A 25,750-nucleotide genomic window follows, 5' to 3' on the forward strand; every position below is an offset into this window, starting at 1 on the left:
ATATGTCGAGTCAATTGCAAAGGCTTGCTGGAGAAAAATTCTGGCCTTTCCCAAAAAATTCAAAGCATGAAAAGCATGTGTAATCTTTTGCCTTTATGAATAACATGACATTACTATGAAACTTTCTTGGCTATTTCTTGACATTACTAAACAATTAATTGTTATTTCTTAGCTATTTCTTGACATAACCACGTAATTAACGGCCTGTGAATTAAAGGGCTGCCAAGTCTTATCTTTTATATCCTATTGAAGGATCACTTTGGATTTGGAAAACACTGGCACTTATATTCACACAGATTTGTTTCCATCTCAATTGCCTCTTCTATTTATTCTAATAATAAACATGATATTATCTTATATTAAACATTTGGATCCACATTTTTCTTTATCCTACTGTTCAGAGGATGCTCAAATTTGAGCTCTGTGTTATATTGCTTTTTTATGTTTGTATATTTCTAATTGTATGTCTTCTAGTACTAATGAATGCTTTAATTTCCCTTGGGATCAAAAAGGTATCTAATCTAATCTAATTTTATCTAATTTTATCTAATCTAATCACACTGACTCTGAATTCTGCACAAATTATACATACTACAAAAACCTTACGTTATAAACCAGATCCTCCAATCAAATTGAACCTTTCAAATTTGCACCCTTTTCCTGCCACTGCTACTGTACTTAGATGACCCAGAGTCACATAAACCATTGAGTGCAATTTTGTCATACTTGCTGCGTGAGTAATGACTAAAACGTGTTTTGTGAAGTCACCACAACCTTGACCTTTGACCCCCACAGTCTAATCTGGCCCTAGTGAATATAGGTTCATCTCAGTAAAGTAGGATATGATGGAGGCTGATTAGAGTGAACTTTTCCACTATGTTCTGATTGTTTGATATACAGACTTTTGGGTTTTCATTAAATATAAGCCATAATCATTACAATTCAAACAAATAAAGACGTGAAATACTGTAGTCTTTGTGTAATTAATCTATATAATATGAGTTTCATTATCTGAATTGAACTACTGAAATAAATCAACGTTCCCATGCTATCCTCATTTACTGAGGTGCAGCTGTACGTTTGTCATACATGAAGAGGGTTCATCAAAGTGTTACTGAGAAATTTTGATCAGTCAGTCAACCTGAAAACATGTCGGTTGTGTCAGTGGCCGACACAGAGGCATAAAACTGTTAAAGTCATCTCCATACAGCACTGACATCTGAACCAACAGGTGCTCCATTCATGTTAACACAGCCACCCTGCTGTCATGTGATGTCACTGGTTGATTAAACTGAAACAGTCATGTAGACACTCTAACAATGACTTGAAAATGCACTATATCATTTAGCAAATACATTTTTCGTCTGACTGACTGCTAATAAAACTAGATCATCATAAAGTCAAACCAGTAATGTTTACAGTGAGAGGTGAGAGGTTGATGTGTCATGATCATGTGTTTCACTGAGCCTGACAGATGTGCCCCTCCAGTTCTTATTTTTTTGTTTTGTTTTGTTTGGTCTCATTAGAAAGAAGCTGGTAACAGTAAACTGGTAACGGTTAAACTTTTTTAATTCAATGCTGCTTACTGTCAGAGCCTTGCTCTCCAGGTCGGACCCTCCGGCGATGCTGAAGCCCAGTCCAGCTCCCTCGTCTTTATGCAGAATCACCACATGGATGTCCACCAGTTGCTGTGATGAAAAAGAAGCAGTGTGTTCATCTTTTACATGATCATCTGAGATTACATTTTATAAACCTCATAAACACAAACTTCATTGTCATTTATCATCCTGAAAATGTTATATCTCACAATAACTTTTGACATCGAAGACTCAGTCGGCATGATCACAATAAACAATCATCTTAAAATGGAGCCTGAACCAAACACAAGTAACCTGCAGCACACAGACTTGAGAAGGAGGAGGAGGAGAAACGGCCTGTTCAAAAATACACTTAGCAACACTTCACGTTGTTACATTTGAATTAATTCAGTGGTTCTCAAACTTTTCAAAGTCCTGTCCCCCCGTAGCTGTCTGACCCGTCAGTTTCAGGGAAATACCTGCACAGCTGTGCAGCCACCACACAGAGGTGTGTGGCTACAGTATGTCACGTCTCACACTTTATTTGAGCACAACAAGTAATGCACTGACGGACAGATCTCTGTTTTTTTGTGGTCCATGCAGTTGAAGCAGGCGTTCAACTCTTTTAACGTGGCCTTGACTTTATCCTGCAAATTGAATATAGTTGCGTGAACCCCCATGTGTGTTGTAATGGTACTATTTTATGTAGTGCAGGCAGGGCGTATACAAGTGGTTGTTATATTAACTTAAAATATTGTGGTTAATATGTAAGGGATAATGTATAGTTCGGAGGTTGTTATGGAGAAATAAACCCCTTCATGTTGAATGAAACCCCTCCGCTTCGCGTCGGGGTTCCATACAACCTGTCGGGGTTTATTTCTCCATAACAACCTCCGAACTATACATTATCCCTTACATATACTACACCCTGTAATCTGAGAAGGGGATATATTATGGAAATATCACTTTTTGAAGGTTCTTTAATATGTATTTGGGTGTTTGTCTTGCCTTCCAGCCCTAAAATGTGAGAATTGACAAATTAATCTGTAATTTTTAGGCCTGAGGTTGAAATCCATGTGGTTTAATGAGCTGCTCTCTGACAATGATGTCATTAGTTGCAAAATACCATCCTTACAGTTAGCAAATTAATTAGCTAATTAGTTAATCAGATAGAGGTTTGCATTTTCGCCTGCGGTGTGGTGTATCCGAGTTCGATCCCTGCTGGTTTCACATTCCGAAAAATTTAGTGTTAAAATTTATATTCCAAGTTTACATTTTGAGTTTGAGAGAAGTGTAATTGTGCCATTGGTTAGGTTTAGGCAATGAAGAAAGGAGTTGGTTAAGTTTAGTAAAAAGACCAGGTAGAGGCTAGACAGGCCAGATAAGTAGAGAGAGTCCAAGTTTACATTTTGAATTTGAGTGAGAAGTGTAATTGTGCCATTGGTTAGGTTTAGGCAATGAAGAAAGGAGTTGGTTAAGTTTAGTAAAAAGACCAGGTAGAGTGTAGACAGGCCAGATAAGTAGAGAGAGTCCAGGTAGATCTAGGCACTTATCACACTTTGCCAACAGCCTGCGTTTCACAGCTGTTTCACACCTGTTTCACAGCCAAAACAAACAACCAATCAGGCGAGAGCCCTTCTAGCCAATCAGAGTCGAAAATGGAGCCCATCTAGCCAATCAGAGGCGGGAAAGGCAGGACTTTCCCGGACCTATCCTATGAAAAAAAATATCGCTTACAGTTACAGGTAGAAGGGGCAGGGCTAACAGTGGTTCATTTGCATTTAAAGGGACAGACACTGAAACTAGCCGTTCTGAACAGGGCTGTTTAGAGAGGATGAAAAGAGCTGTGATGTTTGATCCTTGGGGGATTTTGACCAAAGCATGTCACAGACATGTCTTTAAGACACCTGGGAACTACTTTAATTTGTGGAAAATGGGCATAATATGTCTCCTTTAAGTTCTTTGTTTTAATTTTTTTCATGTACCCTCTACACCACTTTGCATATCCTTGGGGGATTCAATTTATCCCATCCTAAAATGAATGTAATGTTTCCTCTTGTGAAGTTTCCAGAGGTGTTACACTGGTGAGACTGCTTATAAACCTGTGGATTTTCTACCTTCAGCGTGTCGTCATCCAGATTCGAGACGTCCTGGATCATCCTCTGTATTTCCTGTGAAGGGATGGCTGAGATGACGGAGTGGGCGGAAGCAGAAGTGACAGGCGCCTCGTCCTGAGATCCCCCCTCCCCTCGCTCCATGGTGCACTCCCTCAGTGTGGCCAGGCTGTGTGAAGAAGAAAGAGGACCAGTTTGCAGATAACTGTGTGATTTTGGTTTTTTTTTCATGCTTGTAGCAACTGCTGCAAACACCTTGCGTTTGTGATTATTATTCTGCAGCAGATATGTTGCACTTTGTGTTTTGTGTGTGTACAGTTTTTGGATTTGTGTTGCAATTATGCAAAAAAGAAGAGAAAAAATGAAACGATGGGGCAGTGACAGGGAGCTGCTGGGTGTTCCTCACTCTGACAACTTCCACCCTGCTGCCACTATTTTTCTGGTTAGACAGGAAGTGTTTTTTTTTTCTTTCTTTTTTTTAACCTGAACCCACTTCCTTGTGAATCTAAAACAGTTACAGTCGGCCGTCTGTGAGAGAGTCCCTGTGTAAATAATATACAGTAAAAGGTGGCCGCCCGCGCCTCTCTGCTGAAGTCTTTACCTCACAGAGAATCCTCTGTCCGGGCCGTCAACAGCAGGTTCACCCTCCTCAGGGTTAGAGGCATCTGCGGCAGAGGGGTCCCGCAGGTTACCATGGCCACAGTTCATGGGTAGCGAGCGCATCAACGCCTGTGAAACCTGCGAGAAAAAAAACATCATAAAAACATGTGAATTCTGGTTTGTTTTCATCGTCTCACTTCTACAGTTTTGGTTATAACTTCTTCACAGCAGCAGGTTCACAGGTTGTCAACGAACAAGAGAAATGAAGGTGACCCCCAAAGATTTACCTGTAACTATTCCAGATTTTAAACTGCAGTTACTAATCTTCACCACAAAGCAGCACTGTTTGCTTTTGCCTGTATATCTCAAATATCAGATTATCCTATTTTCTCTCTAGTTACATTGAATTTGAGCAGAGAGAAGCTGCTGCATTCGTACGCGCTGCCATCATGCCAACAGGAAGTGTTCTCACTTCAAGTGCAACACATTTTGCTCAGATGAGCGAGATAAATACATATTTATTAGCTGCTCTAAGGTTCTTATGTTGAGTTGTCTACTCTGATGTGATGTGTGTGCTCTTTTGTTTTGAACAGTTTATATTACACTTAATTTTATATCACATTTCTGTTTTGATACTGTATTTTACATACTGTTTCAGGACTTGCACTGAAGTTCGTTGTACATGTTGTTGTAGTGGTGCAATGGCAATAAAGGCATTCTATTCTATTCTATTGAATTCAAGGTCAGGATCATGGTAATTTCTAACTTGACTGACTGTAACTTGTGCATGAAATGGAGAACCTAACCTGGAACACTGAATAAAAAGATAAGTTAAAACCAGACCCCAGACACTCAGACTAGACTCTAAGAATACATCTCAATTTACATACCTACTTCCTGATTTAACCTGCTGTAGACTACTTGGAGGCCACACACCGATGATTTTACATGTCACACCGTGTGAGAGCGTCAAACTACAATATTTAATGCAAGTCACTGAGACATTGAATTTCCTGTGAATCAATACTTTATGATGAAAACAGAAAACTAATGAACTAATTCAATTCAATTCTGATTTCTCCAAACTAGCTGTGAATGTCTCTCACAGCGACATCCAGGACCACTGTCCTCTGTAGGGACCTTTATTACACCAGTATTTTAGAGCTGCAACAATTAAACGATTAATCGTAAAATAATCGATTATTAAATTAATCGTCAACTGTTTTGAAAATCGAATATTTGGTTTGGGTAGTTTTTTTAAAAGAAAAAAAGTCAAAATTCTCAGATTTCAGCTTCTTAAATGTGAATATTTCTGGTTTCTTTGTTCCTTTGTGACAATAAACTGAGTCTCTCTTTGGTTTGTGGACAAAACAAGACATTTGAGGACATCATCTGGTGTTTTGGGAAACACTGATTGACATTTTTCAAAATGTTTTAACATTTTATTGACCAAACAACTAATTGATTAATCGTTCAAATAATCGACAGAGTAATCGATAATGAAAATAATCGTTAGTTGCAGCCCTACAGTCTTTACGTATTCCTTAGGGCGGACTCAGGCGTCCAGCAGCTCATTGTTAATAATAATAATGATAATTCCAGGTCATAATAAACAATTAGAATTAATTCACGATACAATTTCTTCAACTAGATCTGTGTCTTGACTAAGATGAAGTGATGTGGATGAGATGAGTTATCCGTCTCGTCATCTGACCTCTCATCAGAGTTAGAAATGATGGTACTAGTACTAAACTGGACTTTGTTCATATATGGGGATTGTAGTGTTAGTTTTTATATCCAAAAATTATGGACTCAAATGGTGCAGACAAGAAATAACTAAGATATTACCATGCGTGGCCAATTACCTGGTTACTGAATGTGAGGATTCTCTCCAGGCCCTCTCCGTCCAGGCCTCTAACAGAGTTACTGTCTGCAGCCAGACCAGCACTCAGAGTCCTGCTGAGCGGCTTCCCTTGGTTCTGCGCTTCGCCCTCGCCCACCCCCTCCGGAGGACATTCCCCTCCATCCTGATTGGATCTGGTGGACGTCGCAGGTGGTGGGACCTCGGTGAGATCAGCTCTGTCCGGCTCGGGCTGCCGTTCGGACGGTGAGACGTCCCTGTCGTCACCGGACAGAGCCGACTCTTTGATCCCAGAGTCCAGGTTGACGGTGATGGTGTCAGCTGGTGGGAGATCTGTGGGGGTCTCGGTGGGAGGAGGTTCATCTTCACTGGTTTTTGCTGTTGTTTGCCTACAAGCTTCAGAGACGGAGGAGGAGGTGGCCGTGTCGTCTGCTTCCTGGACGGATTCAGACGGGTTGGACTGGACCTCTTTGGGGACTTCATGCTTGTTCCCTAAATCTTCACATGAGGCAGGGTGGCTCCTGGGCTCCTTCTCCATCAGAGGAAGAGAGGTGGAGGGGGCCGCCGGCCTCCTGTTGCCCCCCTTCTCTGGTCCGTCAGAACCGGAAAAAGTCTCAAATGAGTGGATCTTTTGTTTGATGGACAGGTTGGAGGCAGATGAAGCTGATCTGACACCAAAGTTTCTGCTCTGGAGACCGACAGAAGCCTTGGACTCTGCTGGTTTAGCCTGCTTCTTCTGGCCCTGCTCATCTCGGATTTTCCTCAGACTCTGGCGAAACCAGGCCGGCTTGGGGGCCACCGGCGGGGGCCCCCTCTTTGAATCCGGAGCGGTTTCGGACGTGTCTTCAGTTTCGGCCGTGCACGCGGGAGGATCTGAGGTCACGTCTGTGGCGGAGCCGTTGAGCTCGGCGGTGCTCTCCTCGTCGCTCATGGTGGCGGGCTTGATGTGGATGTGGACGGGCTGCGGATGACGAGACGCTGCGTGTCGGCGGTGGATCTCGGGCGGTTCTTCGGGGGAGCTGTCTGAGAGGCGGACCCAGGGATCCTGGAGCTGTTCTTGGGTTTGTTGTTCAATGCGGGCCTGTCTCCTCAGGGCTGCTCTCTTTGGCTGTGAGCAGAGGAACGATGCTGATGGATGACCTGTCAACACAGAGCACAGCAGATTCATGTCAGACGTGGGTTAGTATGCTTTTGTGACAGTTGAGGGTCCTGTCACTATGCCTCCAATTGATCATGCACCCTGGCTACTTGGCCACAGGGATGTCCCTTTGGTCGAATGGCAAGCGCACATGACTCTTCCCCGGGAGACTTGGGTTCAAACCCCGCCCGGGCCCTCCTTCGTCCTGCCACACTTTGTATGCTTCAATGATCTGCACATCACAAACTCACTGATAGATAGATTACGGATGTTTCTGCTCGTCTGCTAGATCGAATAGTATAAAAAGTAAGCATTTATAGTGTATATATAAATATCAGGTTATATTTTAGACGCTGGGAGGCCAAATAAAGCCTGAGGTACCCAGCCACTGCATGGTACTTTGTGCTTAATGCTATTATAAGCATGAGTGCAATGGTTCAGCAGGTAAAATGTCAACATGTTCACCAAAGCACTTTAGCATTCTCATTAGCCTGGTAACAAACTTGAATAAATGAATACATTAATAAATAAATAAATGATTCATTTATTTCTAAAATTGGGACAATACATACTAATGGACATTTGAATATAAATATGTGGGATGATATTAGAGATTATTGAAGTCCCATTGGCAGGTTGGTGGTAAACAGCATATCTTGATAATAATTAATAAACACAAGGGAAGGCTGAGGCTGATGGGATTGATAGTTTTGCAGGAATGTAGTTGTCCTGAACAAATCAAATTTTGACCTAATGATGGAGTTAAATGAAAAGTGAAGGGATGACCAAAGTTATTACATTTCATCAAGATGGAAACATGAGCAACATGTTACAAACTTCATTAAAATTAATTAAATAAATTAATGATTTAATTCTATTTAATTAATGATGAAGTAGCCTACATGCAACTGTCATGGTGTCACTGGAGATGACCACAGGATGTGTTCTCTGGGAACCATCAACATCTGTACAAACTATTCAACAACTGCAGAGACACTTCAACGTAAATATCCTGGTGTATGTGAACTGTTAATAAATGTTAAGATTTCCACATCTGCTGATCCAAGAACCTGGGATGGAGCAACACCTAACTTCCTCTGTCTTAAGCAATAAAGCCACAGAGTTTGATAACAACGTTGTTGAGAAAAAAAGACAAGACTGACAGAGATTCAGATTCTTGATTAGATCAGTAGAAAGCCTGTTCAATATGTCCTGGTAGGGGATGATGTCTTCTCTGAGTTGCATTTTGTTGCCAGGCAACATCTTGTGGTTGGGGTAAATATGACAGGAGCACGACAAGCGTGGTGACAAGAGAGAGAGAGAAACAGGAGTTTGTGGTGGACTGATAGGCCAATAAAACACAGGAACGTTAAACAAATGTAAAGAGGCTGTCACTATGGTAACCAAGTAGTTTTATTGCCTAAACCTAATGAGGTCATAACTGTTGACTGAGTAACGGCACAGTAGGTGTGGTTTTTCAGGAGGTTGAAAAATGTCCTATATGGTTGTTAAAAAAAGACTGGCCTCCCTCCATTGAAACGTTCACTTCTTGGTACATGGATATTCTGTTCAAGTTTAAAACTATTATCTGCATTTACCCAGTTTATGACGTGGCGTATGTCATGACACCGGAACCATGCATGTAGTACTGTATGCATGGCATCATGCACAATGTAGTTGCTGTATGCTGTAAACAACAAAGCTAAGCCAGTGGGTCCGTCAACGACATCAACAGAACAAACGGCTTCGCAAAAACCGTCTCCGCCGCCTTTATGTATGAATTACAACTTCCAATTTAGCACATAACCTGAACACCATTGTTCTTACAAATACAAATACGAATAACTTTATTAATCCCCGAAGGGAAATTCATTTGTCTGTCAACTCATCTACCATCTGCAGAAGAATAAAAAAGCCTGATGGCTGTACAAAGGATCTTCTTTCTTCGCCCTGCAGCGAAAAGAGAGGAGCCCCTCCCTCTGTTTTCCTGATTGGCTGGTGAATTCTCTGTGGGAGAAAAGCCGTGAAAGCCTTTCAATCCCAGGCGGAGAAGTGAAGGGACATGAAAACTGAGCGGAAGAATGTAGGCGGGTGGAGCCAGGCTAACGAGGATGTTACTTTGTGAGTTTATTAATGAAGTGAGCGACCAATGCATTCTGAACAGAGACTGCACCAGTTTAGTTTCAAATCATTGATTGATTCATACGCTGCTGCTAACAGAGCTCTAACTGGCGATCACCAACGCTGCCACCAACCCCAGCTGAACTCAAGGTGGTCAAACCCTGCCCCAGACAGGAAATGGAGAATCAGTCACTTTTTAGTGAAATACTGCAGCATGGCCCAACGTTTAACCTGCTGTCACATTATGACAAACAACTGTTTGTTTCTTAAGTTGCATTCAGGCGTTCAATGTAAGAAAGCAGCAGTAACTTAGTTCCTACCTGTGTGCAGTGTGTCGTCTGTGCAGGCTGGAGAGTCTGGATGAGTGAGATCTTCTCTGCTCTCCTCTGACTTTTCTCTTATTTGTTCTGCTTCCTGCTACACAAACAGGAAGCATTGTGTCACAGCAGCTTCTCTAACTGCAACCACAGAGAGCTGCTTCCGTTCAGACACCCATCCACACTCATCTGCAGCTTTCACAGTGAGAGTCAGTCAGTACAAGGCTGTGTAGAAACCAGTCCTGCAACAAGCGCCATGCATTAGGGCATGCACTGGACATGCACCGTCTTCCTTTAACCGTATTGTATCAGTCATGCAGATTGTAGAAAGAAGGAATTGGAAAAGACACGGCAGCAAACATCACCAAACATGATCTAAATCAAAACTGGTGATTCTGAAACAACTGACTCTCTGTCTGTCTGTCTGTCTGTCTGTCTGTCTGTCTGACTGACTGACTGAGACATGAACAGAAAAACACTGAGTCAACAAAAGATGATTGAATGACAGACATTGAATGATTTTGTTGTTTTCTTATTAGTTTCATATAAAAACAAACAAACAAACAAACAAACAAACATAATATCGTCAAAAAAAGAAAAAAAGAAGTCCAAATTACAGCAAAGACAGCAAACTTTGATGCACTGGCAATAAAGGGTTAACCAACAACACTGCTCTCACTGAAACTGGATGTAATTTGAATATCAGTTTTCTTTTACTTCAAGATAATGGCTTTTACTTGCATTAATATTAGTTCAAACAAACACTCTCCATCCATCTGATGCTCTGTCAAAATGTTAAACTCTTTGTGGCCCCTGAGCCAAAAAGTTTGCCCACCCCTGTCATCGATAATGTAAAAGCCATTCACAAGAGCAACAAATTTATATAAATACTCTATAAAAGCATCACTCTTTACATTTGACAATGAGTTTACAAATAGAAATATTAACACAATTAAGATCTGACCCCTCAGTTATAAATCCATACAACAGATGGTTCATTAGAGAGCAGCACCAGAAAGTACAAAGAACAGTTTTTGAGGTAAAATCATAAAAAGGCAAAAATGAATACAGTACATGCTTCCACCAGCAAAACACTCAGAGCCACATCACTCCACATACATTCCTTAAGAATAACCTCAGGATCTTTTGCAAGGCCTTGTATATGCTGTTGAAGAACTGCAGGCGGTAGAAAGGGAGGAGCGAGAAGTAGAATTAGTTCAGAGAGAAACATCATGATCAGTACTAAGAAAGTTCAGGGAGCGACTCAGTCAGCAAGTGAGACAGTCGTCAGATAGGAAGTGAAACAAACTCAGTTCACAGCTTTTAAGGGTGTCGGACACTTTCAACATCCTCCATGTGAGAAGTGAATTCAGACTCTGTTCACAGTGTTGTTGGGCTGTTGTTGTGTTCAGACTGCAGTTACCTGGCAGCTGGTGTGTGACGACGGCTCCAGTCCTTCATCTCTGACCGGGGATTCTCTACTGGAGCCGCTGGAGTCTCCGTTGTAGCCCTCCTCACTGGTCACATCATGAGGCCAGCAGTACCAACGTGGAGTAGCACGCACCCTGCAGATGGACTACACACACACACACACACACACACACACAGTAGTCAGCCAGAGTGACTCCACTATCTTGCTGCTGGAGCAGGAATCACCACAACAGAGGGTTTGGGTATTGTGGCAGTGACAGTATCAGGGTTCCCACTCTTTTCTTAAAATCATTTCCCAGTACTTTTTCACCTGCTACAGTCTGACAGACATGTTACTTTGCCACTACTAATACATCCCCTGTCTCATTCATGCTTTGGTGAAGTCTTTTTGAAAATTGTACCTTATTTGTACATTGAACCAGTTTGTTTCTATGTGTATCCCTCTGTCTCATTCTCTCTCCCAGAAGTCTGATTTAAAGGTGTTCAGTCAATGGCTCTAACTTATTTATGAAATAATCTCTTACATGCTTAGAAATTAAGACAAATTTATCATAGAACAATGCAATCATGTTGTTTTTGTTTTTTAAAACCATGCCCACTACAGCTCTCTGCTATAGCATTTACAGCGCATGTAAGGCAGAGCTTAATCGAGCTATGCTCAAAATTCGATTTTGGTGTCAGACTTCTGTCCTTGTCCCAGTTTACAAGCAACTGAGAAATCGAATCGATTTTATGGTGATTGTTTATTTTATGGTGATTGGTTGTTGTTGTCATTTTGTTTCCTTTGTTTTGTATGTTTTATAGCAAGAATGTTGCTCAGTGACAGATTACTTGGAAAATTGGATATTGAGTGAGGGGCAGGCAATATAAGATGTATCTTCTCCCTGCTCCCTTCCAACCAATGGAAGAAATGTTGTGATGATATTGTCAAATTATGAAATTGCCTTGGTTGGAATAAATAAAAAGAAAGAAAGAAAGAAAGAAAGAAAGAAAGAAAGAAAGAAGACGGGAACGTGGCCTCTTCCTCAACACAAGGTGGCGATATGCGTCATTTCAGCTGGTTAATACAGCCCCTTTTCCTGTTGACCTATTAGCCAGGTGGCAGAAGGTGCACACTATCCCTCGTGGTCATGGTGATTTTGAGAGGCAGACAAGAATGCTGTAACACTACAACAATAGCTTATGCGACCGGCTTTCTTGGATGTTTTTGTACCGGGGTTTTACACCAGTGTGGGGGGTGTGGAGCATGAGCACATGCGTTGTCCAGTTATACTCTGATTAAGGCATGACGGAGAAAATCAAATTCCATTTGCATTATCTGGGTGTCTTAATTGGAGTTGGAGAACTCTGATATTAGTCGAACTAACGCGTTTACATGCACTCAGTTGTCCAGTTATAGTCGGATTAAGGCAATAATTCGGTTTTCTCAAGTGTCATGTAAACGTACTGACTATCAACTCAAAGTCTCTAATTTTCTCACTTGGCACTTCTTTGGAAAAGAAATCCTTGGTGGGGTCTGAAAAAGTCAGATAGAGCTCTGGTAGCTGATGTCACAATGTGATTAATAATCTTCCAGGACAACTCAAGCTTTTCCAGGACATTTGACTTTTTTTTTTCTCAATTTCCATTTTCCAGGTTTTCCATGACGTGTGGGAACCCTGAGATAATGTACTAATGTCTATTGAAAGTGAACATGTTGATGGGCTGTGGCTGGAGTCATCCCCTTGCACAACGTCTGTATGAAAGTCACATGTCCGTCAGACTGGCCCTTAAACTCTGAGTGAACCATGTGAAGCATCGTGTCAGCCTGTGTTTAGTGTTTAGCTGCTGTGTCACGGAGAATCACAGAAATGACAGTGCATCTGGACATGAAACGCTCTCTGACTGTGTAGTCATCCTGCAGTCTGCTGTGAGTGAACAGAGGTTTGTAGATGAGGACAGGGCTGAGTGTTGGATGCTACGTTTTGCCAAGATCAGACTACACTATTATTTTTGTCTTTCATGATGGCCACCATGTCAGATTAAACACTAACAGGGGCAGAAATTAATTCTGGCCATGTCATTGAATCATCAATCACGACCCGGCGCAAGTTCATAGGTCATCAAAAAGACAAAACAGACTGTCAGCCATGACTACCGTACTGCTGTGTGTGATGTTAGCGGTCTTTTGCTCAGACATGAAAAAGAACAAGAAAAATGATCATGCAGCTGTTCCTGGGTCTGGTGAAGAGGACAGTATGACTCTGTTCTTCAGAGAGAACTTGTACAGTAAGGAATGTGGGCACCTCAAAACTATTATTTTAGATTGCATAGATAAAGCGAACTAACATTGTGTGTAAACAATGCGTCACGGTTCAGGAGTTAGAGAAATGCAAAAAAATCTAATATGCTAGAATGGGCTCTATGCACAGCTCCACTACTTCCTGAATTTAAGGCAGGTCCTTTATTTCCTGTCTTACATTATTGGACAAACTGATTAATCCAGTTGTGTCTGAGTAGTCACAATGGTCAGACACACCTGGATTAATCAGTTTGTCCAATAATGTAAGACAGGAAATAAAAGAGCCGCCTTAAATTCAGGAAGTAGTGGAGCTGTGCATAGAGCCCATTCTCCTCAGGGTGTCATGGAGCGTCCTTCTTCAGTTATGTCACACTTACACGTCTATTCATCATTCCCGGTGTTCATAATCAGGCCTGACGCTGGGTCTTTGCCAGTCACGACAAAATGGTCTTAAAATTGGCCTGAATTTGTGAAGTCTGATCCTGGAATTAAAGGAAAAATGGCGACAAACTCTCCTTTCTAAGTACCGCTGTTGATTAAAGGCCAGAACATTATGATGTCACAGTGAAGATGACCATTTGGCCATAAGATTTTTAAAATTGTGGTATAATCAGTGAGTTATGGCTGAAAATGTGATGCTGTGATATCACACCCATGGGGTGATAAAAATTCCTATTTCCTTCTCTCAACATTTTACATCATTAAGCCGCTTTAAAGTTAGAATTGATGAATTATGACTAATTATCATAATTTCAGATTATTTTTCCTCACTGTTGCCTTAACCCTCTATGGCATGACTTTTTATTTTAGGGGGAAACAGTTTTTGGGAACAAAAATGTAATTGAGTTTCATTGTTGTTTTATTCTGTGTTCAAATAAACTTTCATTCATTCATTAATATGTTGTCCCATCTGGGTGAAGTTCCAGTCAGGGCGGCTCTACCCCCAGAGAAACAGTCAAAACCCACTTCATCCCCACATTTCATTGGTCATAGACTTGTCGTGTTACTTTCTAAGTATATTGTGTATATAAAAAGAACACAAAATTTAAAGGGGCAATGTGAGCACCAAAAAAGTGGTTTGTTGCCTGAGGGAAACATTAATAAAGTGTTGCCATTCAAGCGGGGAGAAGATCTGGCCAAGCCAGTGACCTCCGGGAATAGGCCGGATGACAACCATGAAAAGTATGGTGACTGCTGGAGAGACAGCTGACAACTGGAAAGACAGTAACCGGGGCAGCGAGGGCGCACCCACAAACAAGCTACGGAAAACCCTACTGGACTATACCCCCAGGGGTGCCCGAGAGGGGGGGAGGATGAGCACCCCAACAGGACGGAGAAACAGGTATCGACCCATGCTAACGAAAAAACGACGATGAGTGCAGTCTGTTCATGTGGCAAAGTCTGCAAGAACCAGCATGGCCTGAAGATCCACCAGGCCAAAATGAAATGTTTGACGGGAAAGCAGGTGGTGCAACGCACAGGTCTAGTACCTGGTGAGACGCAGGAGGAGCAAGGCCGGGAGTCAACCCACAGTGCCCAGGCCCTCCACGCTCCACAAGCCCCATCCTATGTCAAGCATTCAGAACATCGCCGGGTCATGTGGCCTGCTGCCAACAAGGAGAGGGAGTGGCTCCAGTTTGATGAAGATTTGGATCAAGTTCTTGAAGCTACAGCAAGGGGAGATGCAGACCAGAAGCGACGATCATCAGCATTGGAGCTGAAAGGTTTGGCATAAAGGAACAACAGCAAACCAGAGGTCTAGGGGAGCCAAACAGACGGGAGGTGAAGATCAGCCAGCTTTGGAAGGAGCTTAGACTGCTTGGGCGGCAGTTTAAGCAGGCAAGGGAAGAGGAGAAGGGCGGGCTGGCAGAGCTCCGCAACATCCTGAGGAAAAAACTCACCACCCTCCGTCGAACCGAGTGGCATAGGAGGAAGGGTAGGGAGAGAGCCAGGAAGCGTGCGGCCCTCATCTCGAATCCCTTTGGCTTCACCAAGAAGATCCTCGGGCAGAAAAGAAGTGGCCACCTTGCCTGTACTGAAGACGAGGTTAACAAGTACCTCAGTGCCACCTACAGTGACAGTGCAAGAGAGGGAGAGCTTGGGCCATGCAGGACCTTGATAACTCCGCCAGAACCCACCTCGGCATTTAACACCAAGGAGCCAACTTTGAAAGAAGTTGAGGAGGTTGTCAAAGCGGCGAGAACCAGCTCAGCACCAGGACCCAGCGGAGTGCCATATGTTGTCTACAAGAGATGCCCCAAACTCTTGACGCGACTATGGACGATCCTCAAAGTCATCTGGAGGAGGGGGAAGGTGGCACAGCAGTGGCGACATGCAGAAGGAGTCTGGATTCCGAAGGAGGAGAACTCGAGTACCATGGTGCAGTTCAGGGTCATCTCACTCCTCAGTGTTGAGGGCAAGATATTCTTTAGTATAGTTGCCCGCAGGGCCGTAGCCAGGATTTTTGAAATACCGAGGTCATAGTCGTGGTGCGCGGGGGGGGGGGTGGCGTCAGAAATTTGGGGCAATTTTATATTAAAAGGCTTCAATCTGGTGCACTTTGACAGATAAAAACTACACACATCATATTAGATTAATGCCATTTTTTATGATATTATCATCATTAGTGATCATCCAGAGAAGACCCAACTTCACTGAATTCTGATGAGAACACACCACCTATTACAAACAGTAGACTAGCTCCTCACATTCGTAGCAGCCACAGAGTAGCAAAAATATTATATTATAAAGTTTAATTCCAGCTCGAAAAAAAAAAGTCTGAAATGCAATGTGAAGGTCCTGGTTGTTAACATAAAGATTAACAGGTTTCTAGGGTGAAGTGTGCACTCTTTTTTTACCATAGCTATAGCCTACTATTTTTGGGTGACTTCCTTCTGGAGCGTCAGCTGTGTTCCTCACTTTGAAACAGGCCCAGGAAGTTTGTTTGCTTTTCCCTATAGTTACCACAAACATACATCTGACTGCTCCTTGTTGCAGCAAATTTTGGTTTGTGTTATAATTGGTTATTCACATTGTTTAGCTATGTAGTATTTCACATTTCTATGCATATTTTTTATTAGTAAAATATTGGTGTCAAACTTCATTTCGGTTGTATGGTCTTCTTTGAATGGGAAAATATGAAGAGGTCTAGGTGAAATCAAAATGAGCCAAAAACAGTTGTATTTGGATGGAGTGAATATTATGACACAGGCTATTAGTGAAATATAGCCTAATTACTTTTCCAAAGGTCAAATTCCACCTGGACATACGTATCTCTGATAATAAAACAGCTGCAAAATTGCTCAGGTTCATTTTTTTAGCATCTACTTTTACACAGTTAGCCTACACATTACTTATTTATTTGCCTGATATCCCATGATTCAAAGGTAGATTTTACTCTAATGTGATTTTTGTTAGTATTCTTACTAGGCAGAGATGAAAAATTTACATTTTCTACTGTAGCCTACTCCAGACATGTCTGTAGTAATCTCACCGGTCTTAGCTTTCTTTAAATAAATAAATAAAAAAGACTGAAATAAAACTAATGGTTGCCTAAACTTTACACCGTATGCTCTTCGTTAAATCTGTCCAAAATTTTTTAGAAACAATTTCACAGTCTTTGTTTGTGAAATATTTGTGCTTGTGCACCACATATGCTCACATCTTGTGCATAGGGGCTAAGCCCCCCCTGTCCTTACTTAGTGACGCCCCTGTCTGTAAACATAAAATTTATCATGTCACTGTGCTTTTCACATAAAGTTGATGGAAGAATGGACAGTGCAGATGCCCCCTCAGTATAGTATCTGCAGGAAAGAGGTCTCTGCTCTCCTCCACTTAGCTCAACTAGTGCATAGTGCAGGACACAGACAGTAAACGACGCTGAATTGACCCTATTAAACAGCTGTTTTCTCCGCATACATGAGGTTCCGTCCCGAATACAGCGCTTCAAGTGCACGTATGTACGAAACTTTTACAGTGTAACAACTGGTTGGAAAGAGCAGTTTATCTAGAGCCAACTCACTCAGTAGCCTTCTCCTCCATGCACACAGGCTCCGCGACGCGCTGTATCACTCGCTTCCGAATGAATCGCCTTTTTTCCCGCGACCAGTAAACAAACACCAGCGTACGCGAGGGCGTCAATAAACAAGAGCATTATAGGCCTACCGGAATTGTTTGGACAAGAGAGGAGTCACTCAGTCACCTTCCATCTGTCCTCCCTAATACTTTGCACTTTTTTTTTTTTTTCCATTCATTAGGCCGAAAAAAATACCGAGGTCATGACCTCGGTGTCCTCAATGGTAGCTACGGCCTTGGTTGCCCGGCGCATGACGGAGTTCCTTCTGAGAAACAACTACATTGACACCTCTGTGCAGAAGGGGGGAGTCCCAAAGGTTCCAGGATGCATCGAGCATACGGGAGTCGTCACCCAGCTGATCCGGGAGGCACGTGCAGGCAAAGGAGACCTGGCAGTCCTTTGGCTAGATCTAGCCAATGCCTACGGATCCATTCCACACAAGCTGGTGGAAACCTCGCTTGACCGACACCACGTTCCAGGAAAGATCAAGGACCTTATTCTGAACTATTACAGCTGTTTCAGTTTGAGAGTCACTGCCGGAACATCAACATCCACATTTCATCGGCTAGAGAAGGGCATTATCGCTGGATGTACCATCTCCGTGATATTGTTTGCCTTGGCCATGAACATGTTGGTGAAGTCAGCAGAGGTGGAGTGCAGAGGCCCACTCACCAACTCAGGTGTGCGGCAGCCCCCCATCAGAGCATTTATGGATGACCTGACGGTGACTACAACATCAGTCCCGGGCTGTAGATGGATCCTCCAAGGCCTTGAGCGACTCATCAACTGGGCCCGGATGGACTTCAAGCCAGCCAAGTCCAGGTCCCTGGTGGTGAAGAAGGGGAAGGTTTCAGATCAGTTTCGCTTCTCACTAGGAGGCATCCAGATTCCATCTGTGGGTGAAAAGCCAGTGAAGAGCCTGGGCAAGATCTACGACGGCACCTTGAAGGACACCGGAGCACTCCAAGCAACATCTGAGGAGTTGGGGACCTGGCTGACAGCAGTGGATAAGTCAGGCCTACCAGGCAAGTTTAAAGCTTGGATTTACCAACACGGCATCCTGCCACGTCTCCTCTGGCCGCTACTGGTCTACGATGTGCCAATGACCACCACTGAGTGCTTCGAGAGGAAGGTCAGCTGTTTCCTGCGGAGGTGGCTGGGCCTACCGCGAAGCCTCAGCAGCATCGCCTTGTACGGGAGGAACAACAAGCTAAAACTGCCATTTAGTAGTCTGACGGAGGAGTTTATGGTTACTCGAGCAAGAGAAGTGCTGCTTTACAGGGACTCCAGTGACATCAAAGTCTCCTCGGCTGGCATAGAAGTAAGAACAGGCAGGAAATGGAAGGCCCACGAGGCAGTCGACCAAGCTGAGTCCCGGTTGCGACACAGCGAGCTGGTGGGAACAGTGGCATCCGGACGGGCAGGCCTCGGGAGCAACCCAAGACCACGCTATACCAAGGACCAGGGAAAGGAAAGACGCCAGCTGATCCAGGAGGCAGTCCGAGCAGGGGTGGAGGAAGCCCGCTGCAGTAGGACAGTGGGGATGCAGCAGCAGGGGGCGTGGACCCGATGGGACGGGGTAGCTGAACGGAAGATATCGTGGACAGAGCTATGGAGAGCTGAGCCACACCGGATTAAGTTGCTTGTTCGGTCGGTGTACGATGTCCTCCCGAGCCCATCCAACCTCTTCCGCTGGGGCTTGGCTGAGACTCCACTGTGTGCTCTCTGCCAGAGAGGTGGATCGCTGGAGCACATCCTGAGCTGTTGCCCCAGGGCGCTGGGAGATGGGCGCTACCGCTGGCGACATGACCAAGTGCTGCGGGTCATCGCAGAGGTCATCAGCACAGGGATCTCCACCAGCAAACACCAACAACCAGCAAAGCAGTCCATCACCTTTGTTAGGGCTGAGGAGAAGCCACAGCAGTGCCGGAGTCAAACAGGGGGGCTGCTGGCAACAGCTCGGGACTGGCAGCTGGAAGTCGACCTAGGGAAACAGCTGAAATTCCTGGAGAACATCGCAGTGACCACACTTAGGCCAGACATGGTCCTGGTGTCAGTAACAACAAGGCAAGTGGTCCTGCTGGAATTGACTGTTCCCTGGGAAGACCGGATGGAGGAGGCCTTTGAGAGGAAGAGAGCCAAGTACGAGGAGCTGGCAGGAGAATGTCGAAGCAGGGGATGGAGGACCCGGTGCAACCCCATCGAGGTTGGATCCAGAGGATTCGCCGGCCAGTCTCTCATCAGGGCACTCAAGATGTTGGGAGTGAAGGGACTGCAAATAAGGAAAGCCATCAAGAACCGGCTGGGTCGCCTGGGCGAGGGTGTATGATGTTGCGAGACCCGAAACACCCAGTGAACTCAGGTTACATCACTGATGATGTGTCTAAGTTACACCGAATGTGTATATTAGAACTGCCATGGTGAGGGATGTCATAGGATAAAAATTGCTCATTCTACCTTAAATCCTTAAAAGAGAAGTCACTTAAATAAATGAATAAATTAATTTATGAATACGTGGATGGATGGATGGATGGATGGATGGATGGAGGGAGGTGGTACCTTGTTACCCCTGAAGGCCAGATCCAGGGCCTGCTGACTGGAGAGGTTGGCAGCAGGAGAGTTGTATGGGATCTTATACTTGTCATCAGGATACACAGGCACAGACAGTCTGTTCTCAGACCATGTGTCAGTCATAGACTACAAGACAGAGAGAGAGAGAGAGGGATTCGGAATTTAAAAAATGAGATAAATCAACAGCCTACACAATTACAATACACACTGTATGTTCAGATCTTGTATTGTGGGCCTTGTGTGACCTGTGGTTTCTGACCTTTGGCGTGTCCAGGCTGTGGACGCGGGCTGGGGGGTTGTGGTGTGTGTTGTGGAGGTTGTGCAGGGCCAGGCAGTGGTTGTAGGGGTAGGTGTTGGTGCTGTCGCTGCAGGAGCGCGTCATGGTCTTCTGTGGCCGTCGGACCGTCAGCTGACTGAAGCTCCTCTCCACACAGTGCTCACATCTCTGCTGGCTGTGACTGCACGACTCCAGTCTGCGCAGCCCTGAAACACAGAACACATCTGAGCCCACTGAAATTTAAGTGGTGTTTGTTTTACATACTGGTAAGGTATAAGATTATACTGAATGGGCCCCTCCATCATTCTGTTGATCTCTGTTGTTCGGTGTGCATTTGTATTTTTGATATATTAATGGACTTTGTACTGTTTACAATCACTGACATACACTGTATATAGGGAAGCTGACAAATGCCACACTCTTTTGTCTCATTATCTTAAGATAATAAAGCTCTGTTATCTTACAGTGAGATAAATAATCTGTAATGTGAACAATTTAAAGCTGCATTGTTTTGAGATAAGGTCGATTTATAACAACAGAACAATCTGTCTCATTATTTCGCTATTAACTCAAGATGAAGAGATAATTATTTCATCATCTTGAGATAAAGAGATAACAATATTAGAGCTGATATGATTCCATACATATCTCAGTGATTGTAAACAATACAAATTCCATTCATATTTCAATAACCAGATAGATAATAGATATGATTCTATGATTTGGACAAAACAAAGCGCTGGTATCTCGAGATAAAAGGATAAAAAATGTGGCCTCTCATCTTGCTCAGATTTAAGTGCAGTTGATGCCCTGGGATCTCCCAAGATGAGCTGGAAAGCGTTGCCATGGTGAGAGATGTCCCTGTTTAACCTGCTGCCACCCATAAGTAGAAGATAATGGCTGGATGGATAGATGATGTCTTTGGGAATATTTTTAAAACCCCCCATTGATTTCACAAATGAAGGTCAACTTACTGTTGTTGTCTTTAGTAGCATTTTAGAAGAGAAGTTGCAATGGTTACAAAATGTGGGGCCATTCTTTAATAAATCTGTTTTATGTGTGGGCAAAAACTCCATGGAAGTGTGAGACAAAATCACTGGAGCAACTTCAGAACGCTTGGCTGCATGAAAGGTGACATAAGACACATGAAAACATAAAAAGAGGAAGAACAAGCTCCATGAGAACCAGAGCAGCCATTAACCCTACAAGGAATGTCCCTGTAAAAAAGAAGAAGAAAACAACAAAAACAAATACAGATTTTACCATCAATACTCCACTGGCTCTTATCCTTCCTCAGTTTGCTGTTCTCCACTGCCAGAGTGATGGCATCATTCAGCTGCTGCTCCGACACCTGGAACACAGACACCAGAGTATGAGCATCTGCTGCTGACATGTGTGTTTCCACCACTTTGTTATGACCGTGTCATCCTTAACCTTCCTCTTGTGTTAGGGTCGCCACCGACCCGTTTGTAGGTTTTTAATGCGTAAAAATGCCACATAAATTTGTTTATTGCATCAAGGCTTTTTGACTTTGTCAAGAACCTTTATTTAAAGCAGAAGTAAGCGGAATTTTTGTGTTAATATAAGTCTTAAATAGTTATATCTTCCGACAGCAATCACTTTTATGGAGTGTTTGGTCTGAAACACGGGTCTGTCAGTCACTCTGCTCTGCTGAAAGCCGAGGAGAAAACTTTCCTTGTATCCTACAACCTTTATCCAATGAGGAGAGAGAACGGCATAAAGGGGCGGTCCTCTCTGTGTGTGCAGCCAAGGGATGCGCGTGAATGTGGTGACGTAGGGACGAGGGCGGGGACTGCTAACTCCATCGGCTGACAAGAAGTTAGCCAAAACGACCGGATCGCTTACTTCTGCTTTAAACAAAAAAAAAAGAAAGAAAGTTTTTTCACAAAATTCTAATATGCTCTGGTTAAAATGATGACATTTGTGTTGTTAGGGTCGGTTTTGACCCAGTTATAACGATAAGAACAATAATGTGAGTTAAAACTGAAATCATAAGTGCAAAACCAACCTTTTCATGGATAAGGAAGCCTAACAACGTAACCGAGAGATGAGAGACAAATGGGATGATAAATAATTGTTTTTAGTGTGTTTTATAGCTGATTTAAGACTCAGGTAAAAACCGACCCTAACACAAGAGATGGTAGCAGAAAACTGAAAGGTTCAATTGAAGTCAAGGGGTATGAAAAACAAATTGGGGGGTACATGTGCACAGGGTTCATGTGAAACTGCTTCACTCTGTATATTCATCAGGTCTGTTTCATTTCCTGAACCACTGACACTGGAAGAATCCACACTAGGAGGAGCTTAGAGAAGTAGCTGCTAGTTGTGGTGAAGACAACAACTCCCATGATCCCACAGTGTCTGGCCTTCCTTCCTTTGGTATAGTTTTAGTTGAGAGACCTCTACAGGCTGAAGTTACACACTGTGCATTAAAAGTATTTTCTGCTGTTACATGTCAGACTCAGTTTCAGGGCGGTGGGTATGGCTGAGGACACCGAGGCCTGTTCTCTGGGAATTTGGAACTGAAACCTTTCTAATCTACAACCTCAGATTACCTACACTTGAAACTGACAGTAGTTTCTATATTAAATATAAAGTACAAGTTTCCTTTTAACACACATGGCTTGACAATGATTAGAATCCATGAGGTGGAGGCTTTGCATACTTTGGGGTCTGGATGGCGGCTGATGATGATGTGAACTGGACCTGGAGTGCACTGGCTCAGGACCGTGTAGACATCATTCAGCGCCATGTTATAAACCACTGTGTCGTTGATCTCCATTATCTCATCTCCACACCTGGAGAGGAAAAAAAAAAACTGTGAGAGGAGAAGAAACAAAAGGCTTAACACATACATATACATTGCTCTGGTAAATTGGGGTCTCATCTGAGAAGAAGTTAACAGTGTATATGGAAAAAAAGTGTTAAATCTAAATTTAAATCTAAATGTGCAGTTAAATCTAATGTCAAATCTAAATTGGAAAGTTGAACTTTGCTCAAAATTCAGATTTAGATTGAATATTTAAATGTAGATTTTACATCAGCTAAATCTGAAGAAAGCAAGCTAAAAACTATATCAACTGTACCATTGACCTTACATTTTTAGATCTGGCACCCCATAATTCTCTGGCCAGTATATAAATATAATTATGTGGAGAATAGTGAGGTTAAGCGACTTTTGAGTTCAAGTCATGATGCAAAGGTCCTCTCTGGCATGCTTTTGCATAAATAAACACTTAAAAAAAAACTTGCAGCTTCTTACTGACCCTTACTTATTGCCCATACAATCTAACTGTAATAATGGGTTTTCAATTCATTTAATGCCGTTTTCAGTTGTTTGTGTTGATTTCTTTTAATTGTAGGTTGTAGGATATAATTGTATTGTATTGTATTTTTCTTATTGATCTGTACTGAAATATGCTCTTGTATAAATGATAATTAACTATGAAGAAACAAATTGATAGTTCAGTTCCAGTTGTGGTTTCATTAATGCACATGCAACCATGAAAGTAAAAAAAAAAAAAAAAAAGTAATAAACTGAAATACTTTTATCACTGTGATTATTACTGAACTGTTTTTGGATTGAAAAGAGGAAAAACAAAAAACAAAATGTAAAATCAGGTGTGAACTTAAACTCCAGCAAGAAATCCTGATCAGGGATGCGGATGGAAATTTGCAAATTGTGATCATCTGGTGCAAAGTGAGAAAATAAATCAAATAAACTAAACTAAAACAGTGCCCCATGTTTTGTTCCAGAGTGTCTTTGGCGGCTCCTTACCGGAGTCTACCATCCATATGTGCTACAGATCCAGGAGAGAGGGTGTGGATGTAGATCCCAGGGCATCCGTCACCAGACGGCACACAGCATAGTCCAATCCCCAGACCAACACCAACCTCTGGAAATGATGCATACGAATGAAGGACAACCCACAATCAAGACTGTCGTTTCACATCAAAACACTTTTAATTGAATTGAATTCAAACTTCACTCCCTCAAACATCTCAAAGGTTCACTGAAAGTGGAAAAATATTTTGTCATGAAGAACAGATTGGGGAAATGAGTGCCGCCCCCTGAGCGTGCCGACCTTTCTGCAGGACGATCTCCATCATGATGCGGTCTCTGGGTTTGGCGGGCTGCCCGGGGGTGCTCAGTGTGTTGCTGCAGCTGCTGGTCAGGTAGCTGCTGTCCCCCATGTCGCCGCTGATCCTGGCCATGCCTGTGGTGGAGCTGAGGGAGCGCGACCGGCACAGCTGAGCCACCTGTGCCTGACCACACAGGGCCTCCACACGCAGGCTGGTCCTCACCACCAGAGTCAGGAGGCCTTTTTTGATTTGCTGCACAAAGACATCATCATTCATAATACAAATCAATTCTACATGAGGACCTGTGGTCTAACTTATGTCATAACAGCTTATTTGCCACTATAAACTGGTCAACTACAATTTTATTCATCAACTTTACCTCACCCCTCAAACATTACACTGGTTTCAGATGTGGTATTGTTGAGGGTACCATGCTACACTGCATAGGGTAATGTGCTAAAGTTATTACATTTTGGTATTATATATGGAACACTGACTAAAATCATGGATATACAGTACCTATTCCATTAGATCCAGGACTCTGTTTCCAGAAAATGTATCACGTTAACCTGGAAGTCAGAATCCTTCCTCTCTATATCAAAATTGATATCATAAATGATGAACTACTGTATGTCATAGAAAACAGATATGACACATTTTTAAAGACCTTTTATTGGATATAAAGAAATATTACCCCAACAGCTGTGGACACAGCCTTGAACTGGTTCAACTGTAAATCGATATTAGCATCCAGGTACAATGTTTAAGATGTCTTAGTTACACGTGTCACAATGTTGTTGTTTTTTTTATTCTATTTTTTAAAATTTATTTATTTTCTGTTATAATTCTATTATATTTATTATTTATTTGTTTTGTTTATCTGTTTGTCTTTATCATGTATACTACTTTGTCTGTTTAGTTACTGTTGTTATTCTCTCACCTCAGTCCTTTGTTAACTGTGTAATTAAGTGGGAGTTGTACTGTTCTTGCATAATTGAATAGTCTGACTTGGGTAAAAAAAATTGCCACAAGAATAATTGCCAACTTGTATTTATTAGTTTACATATACTTTATACTTTTTTTGTATAATGTAATGGTGGTGCCATCTTTTGACTGCATGACAGACTCTTCCCCTCCTTTTTCACATTGCTCAATGAACATGGATCAGTGGGACATGGTCCTGAATACACAAATCATCTAGTGACTCACTTTGAACCTGTGCAAGGCTTCATCATGAGTCAGACCTGGTAGAGACTCTCCATTCAGCTCCAGGATCTCATCAC

General features: G+C 42.8%; 1 protein-coding gene across 8 annotated transcripts in view; it reads right to left on the minus strand.

The window, feature by feature from the left end:
* Positions 1-25,750, minus strand: part of il16 (interleukin 16) — a 64,532-nt gene that overhangs the window by 8,313 nt on the left and 30,469 nt on the right. For 5 of the 8 annotated variants that reach the window (XM_085772477.1, XM_085772461.1, XM_085772473.1 and 2 more), the window contains 13 exons: positions 25,677-25,750; positions 24,470-24,719; positions 24,163-24,280; positions 23,050-23,182; positions 21,627-21,714; positions 20,346-20,569; positions 20,075-20,212; positions 11,152-11,304; positions 9,732-9,828; positions 6,157-7,292; positions 4,293-4,429; positions 3,695-3,860; positions 1,587-1,688 (listed from right to left, as the gene is read on the minus strand). In XM_085772477.1, the coding sequence (XP_085628603.1) occupies positions 1,587-1,688; positions 3,695-3,860; positions 4,293-4,429; positions 6,157-7,292; positions 9,732-9,828; positions 11,152-11,304; positions 20,075-20,212; positions 20,346-20,569; positions 21,627-21,714; positions 23,050-23,182; positions 24,163-24,280; positions 24,470-24,719; positions 25,677-25,750 (2,816 nt within the window). The remainder of the gene's footprint in view (positions 1-1,586; positions 1,689-3,694; positions 3,861-4,292; positions 4,430-6,156; positions 7,293-9,731; positions 9,829-11,151; positions 11,305-20,074; positions 20,213-20,345; positions 20,570-21,626; positions 21,715-23,049; positions 23,183-24,162; positions 24,281-24,469; positions 24,720-25,676) is intronic. The other 3 variants (XM_085772487.1, XM_085772484.1, XM_085772467.1) reach the window with 1 other exon arrangement.

This window comes from Trachurus japonicus, chromosome 3, assembly GCF_045865225.1.
Source record: "Trachurus japonicus isolate A0001 chromosome 3, Traja_1.0".
Taxonomy (NCBI): Eukaryota; Metazoa; Chordata; class Actinopteri; order Carangiformes; family Carangidae; genus Trachurus; species Trachurus japonicus.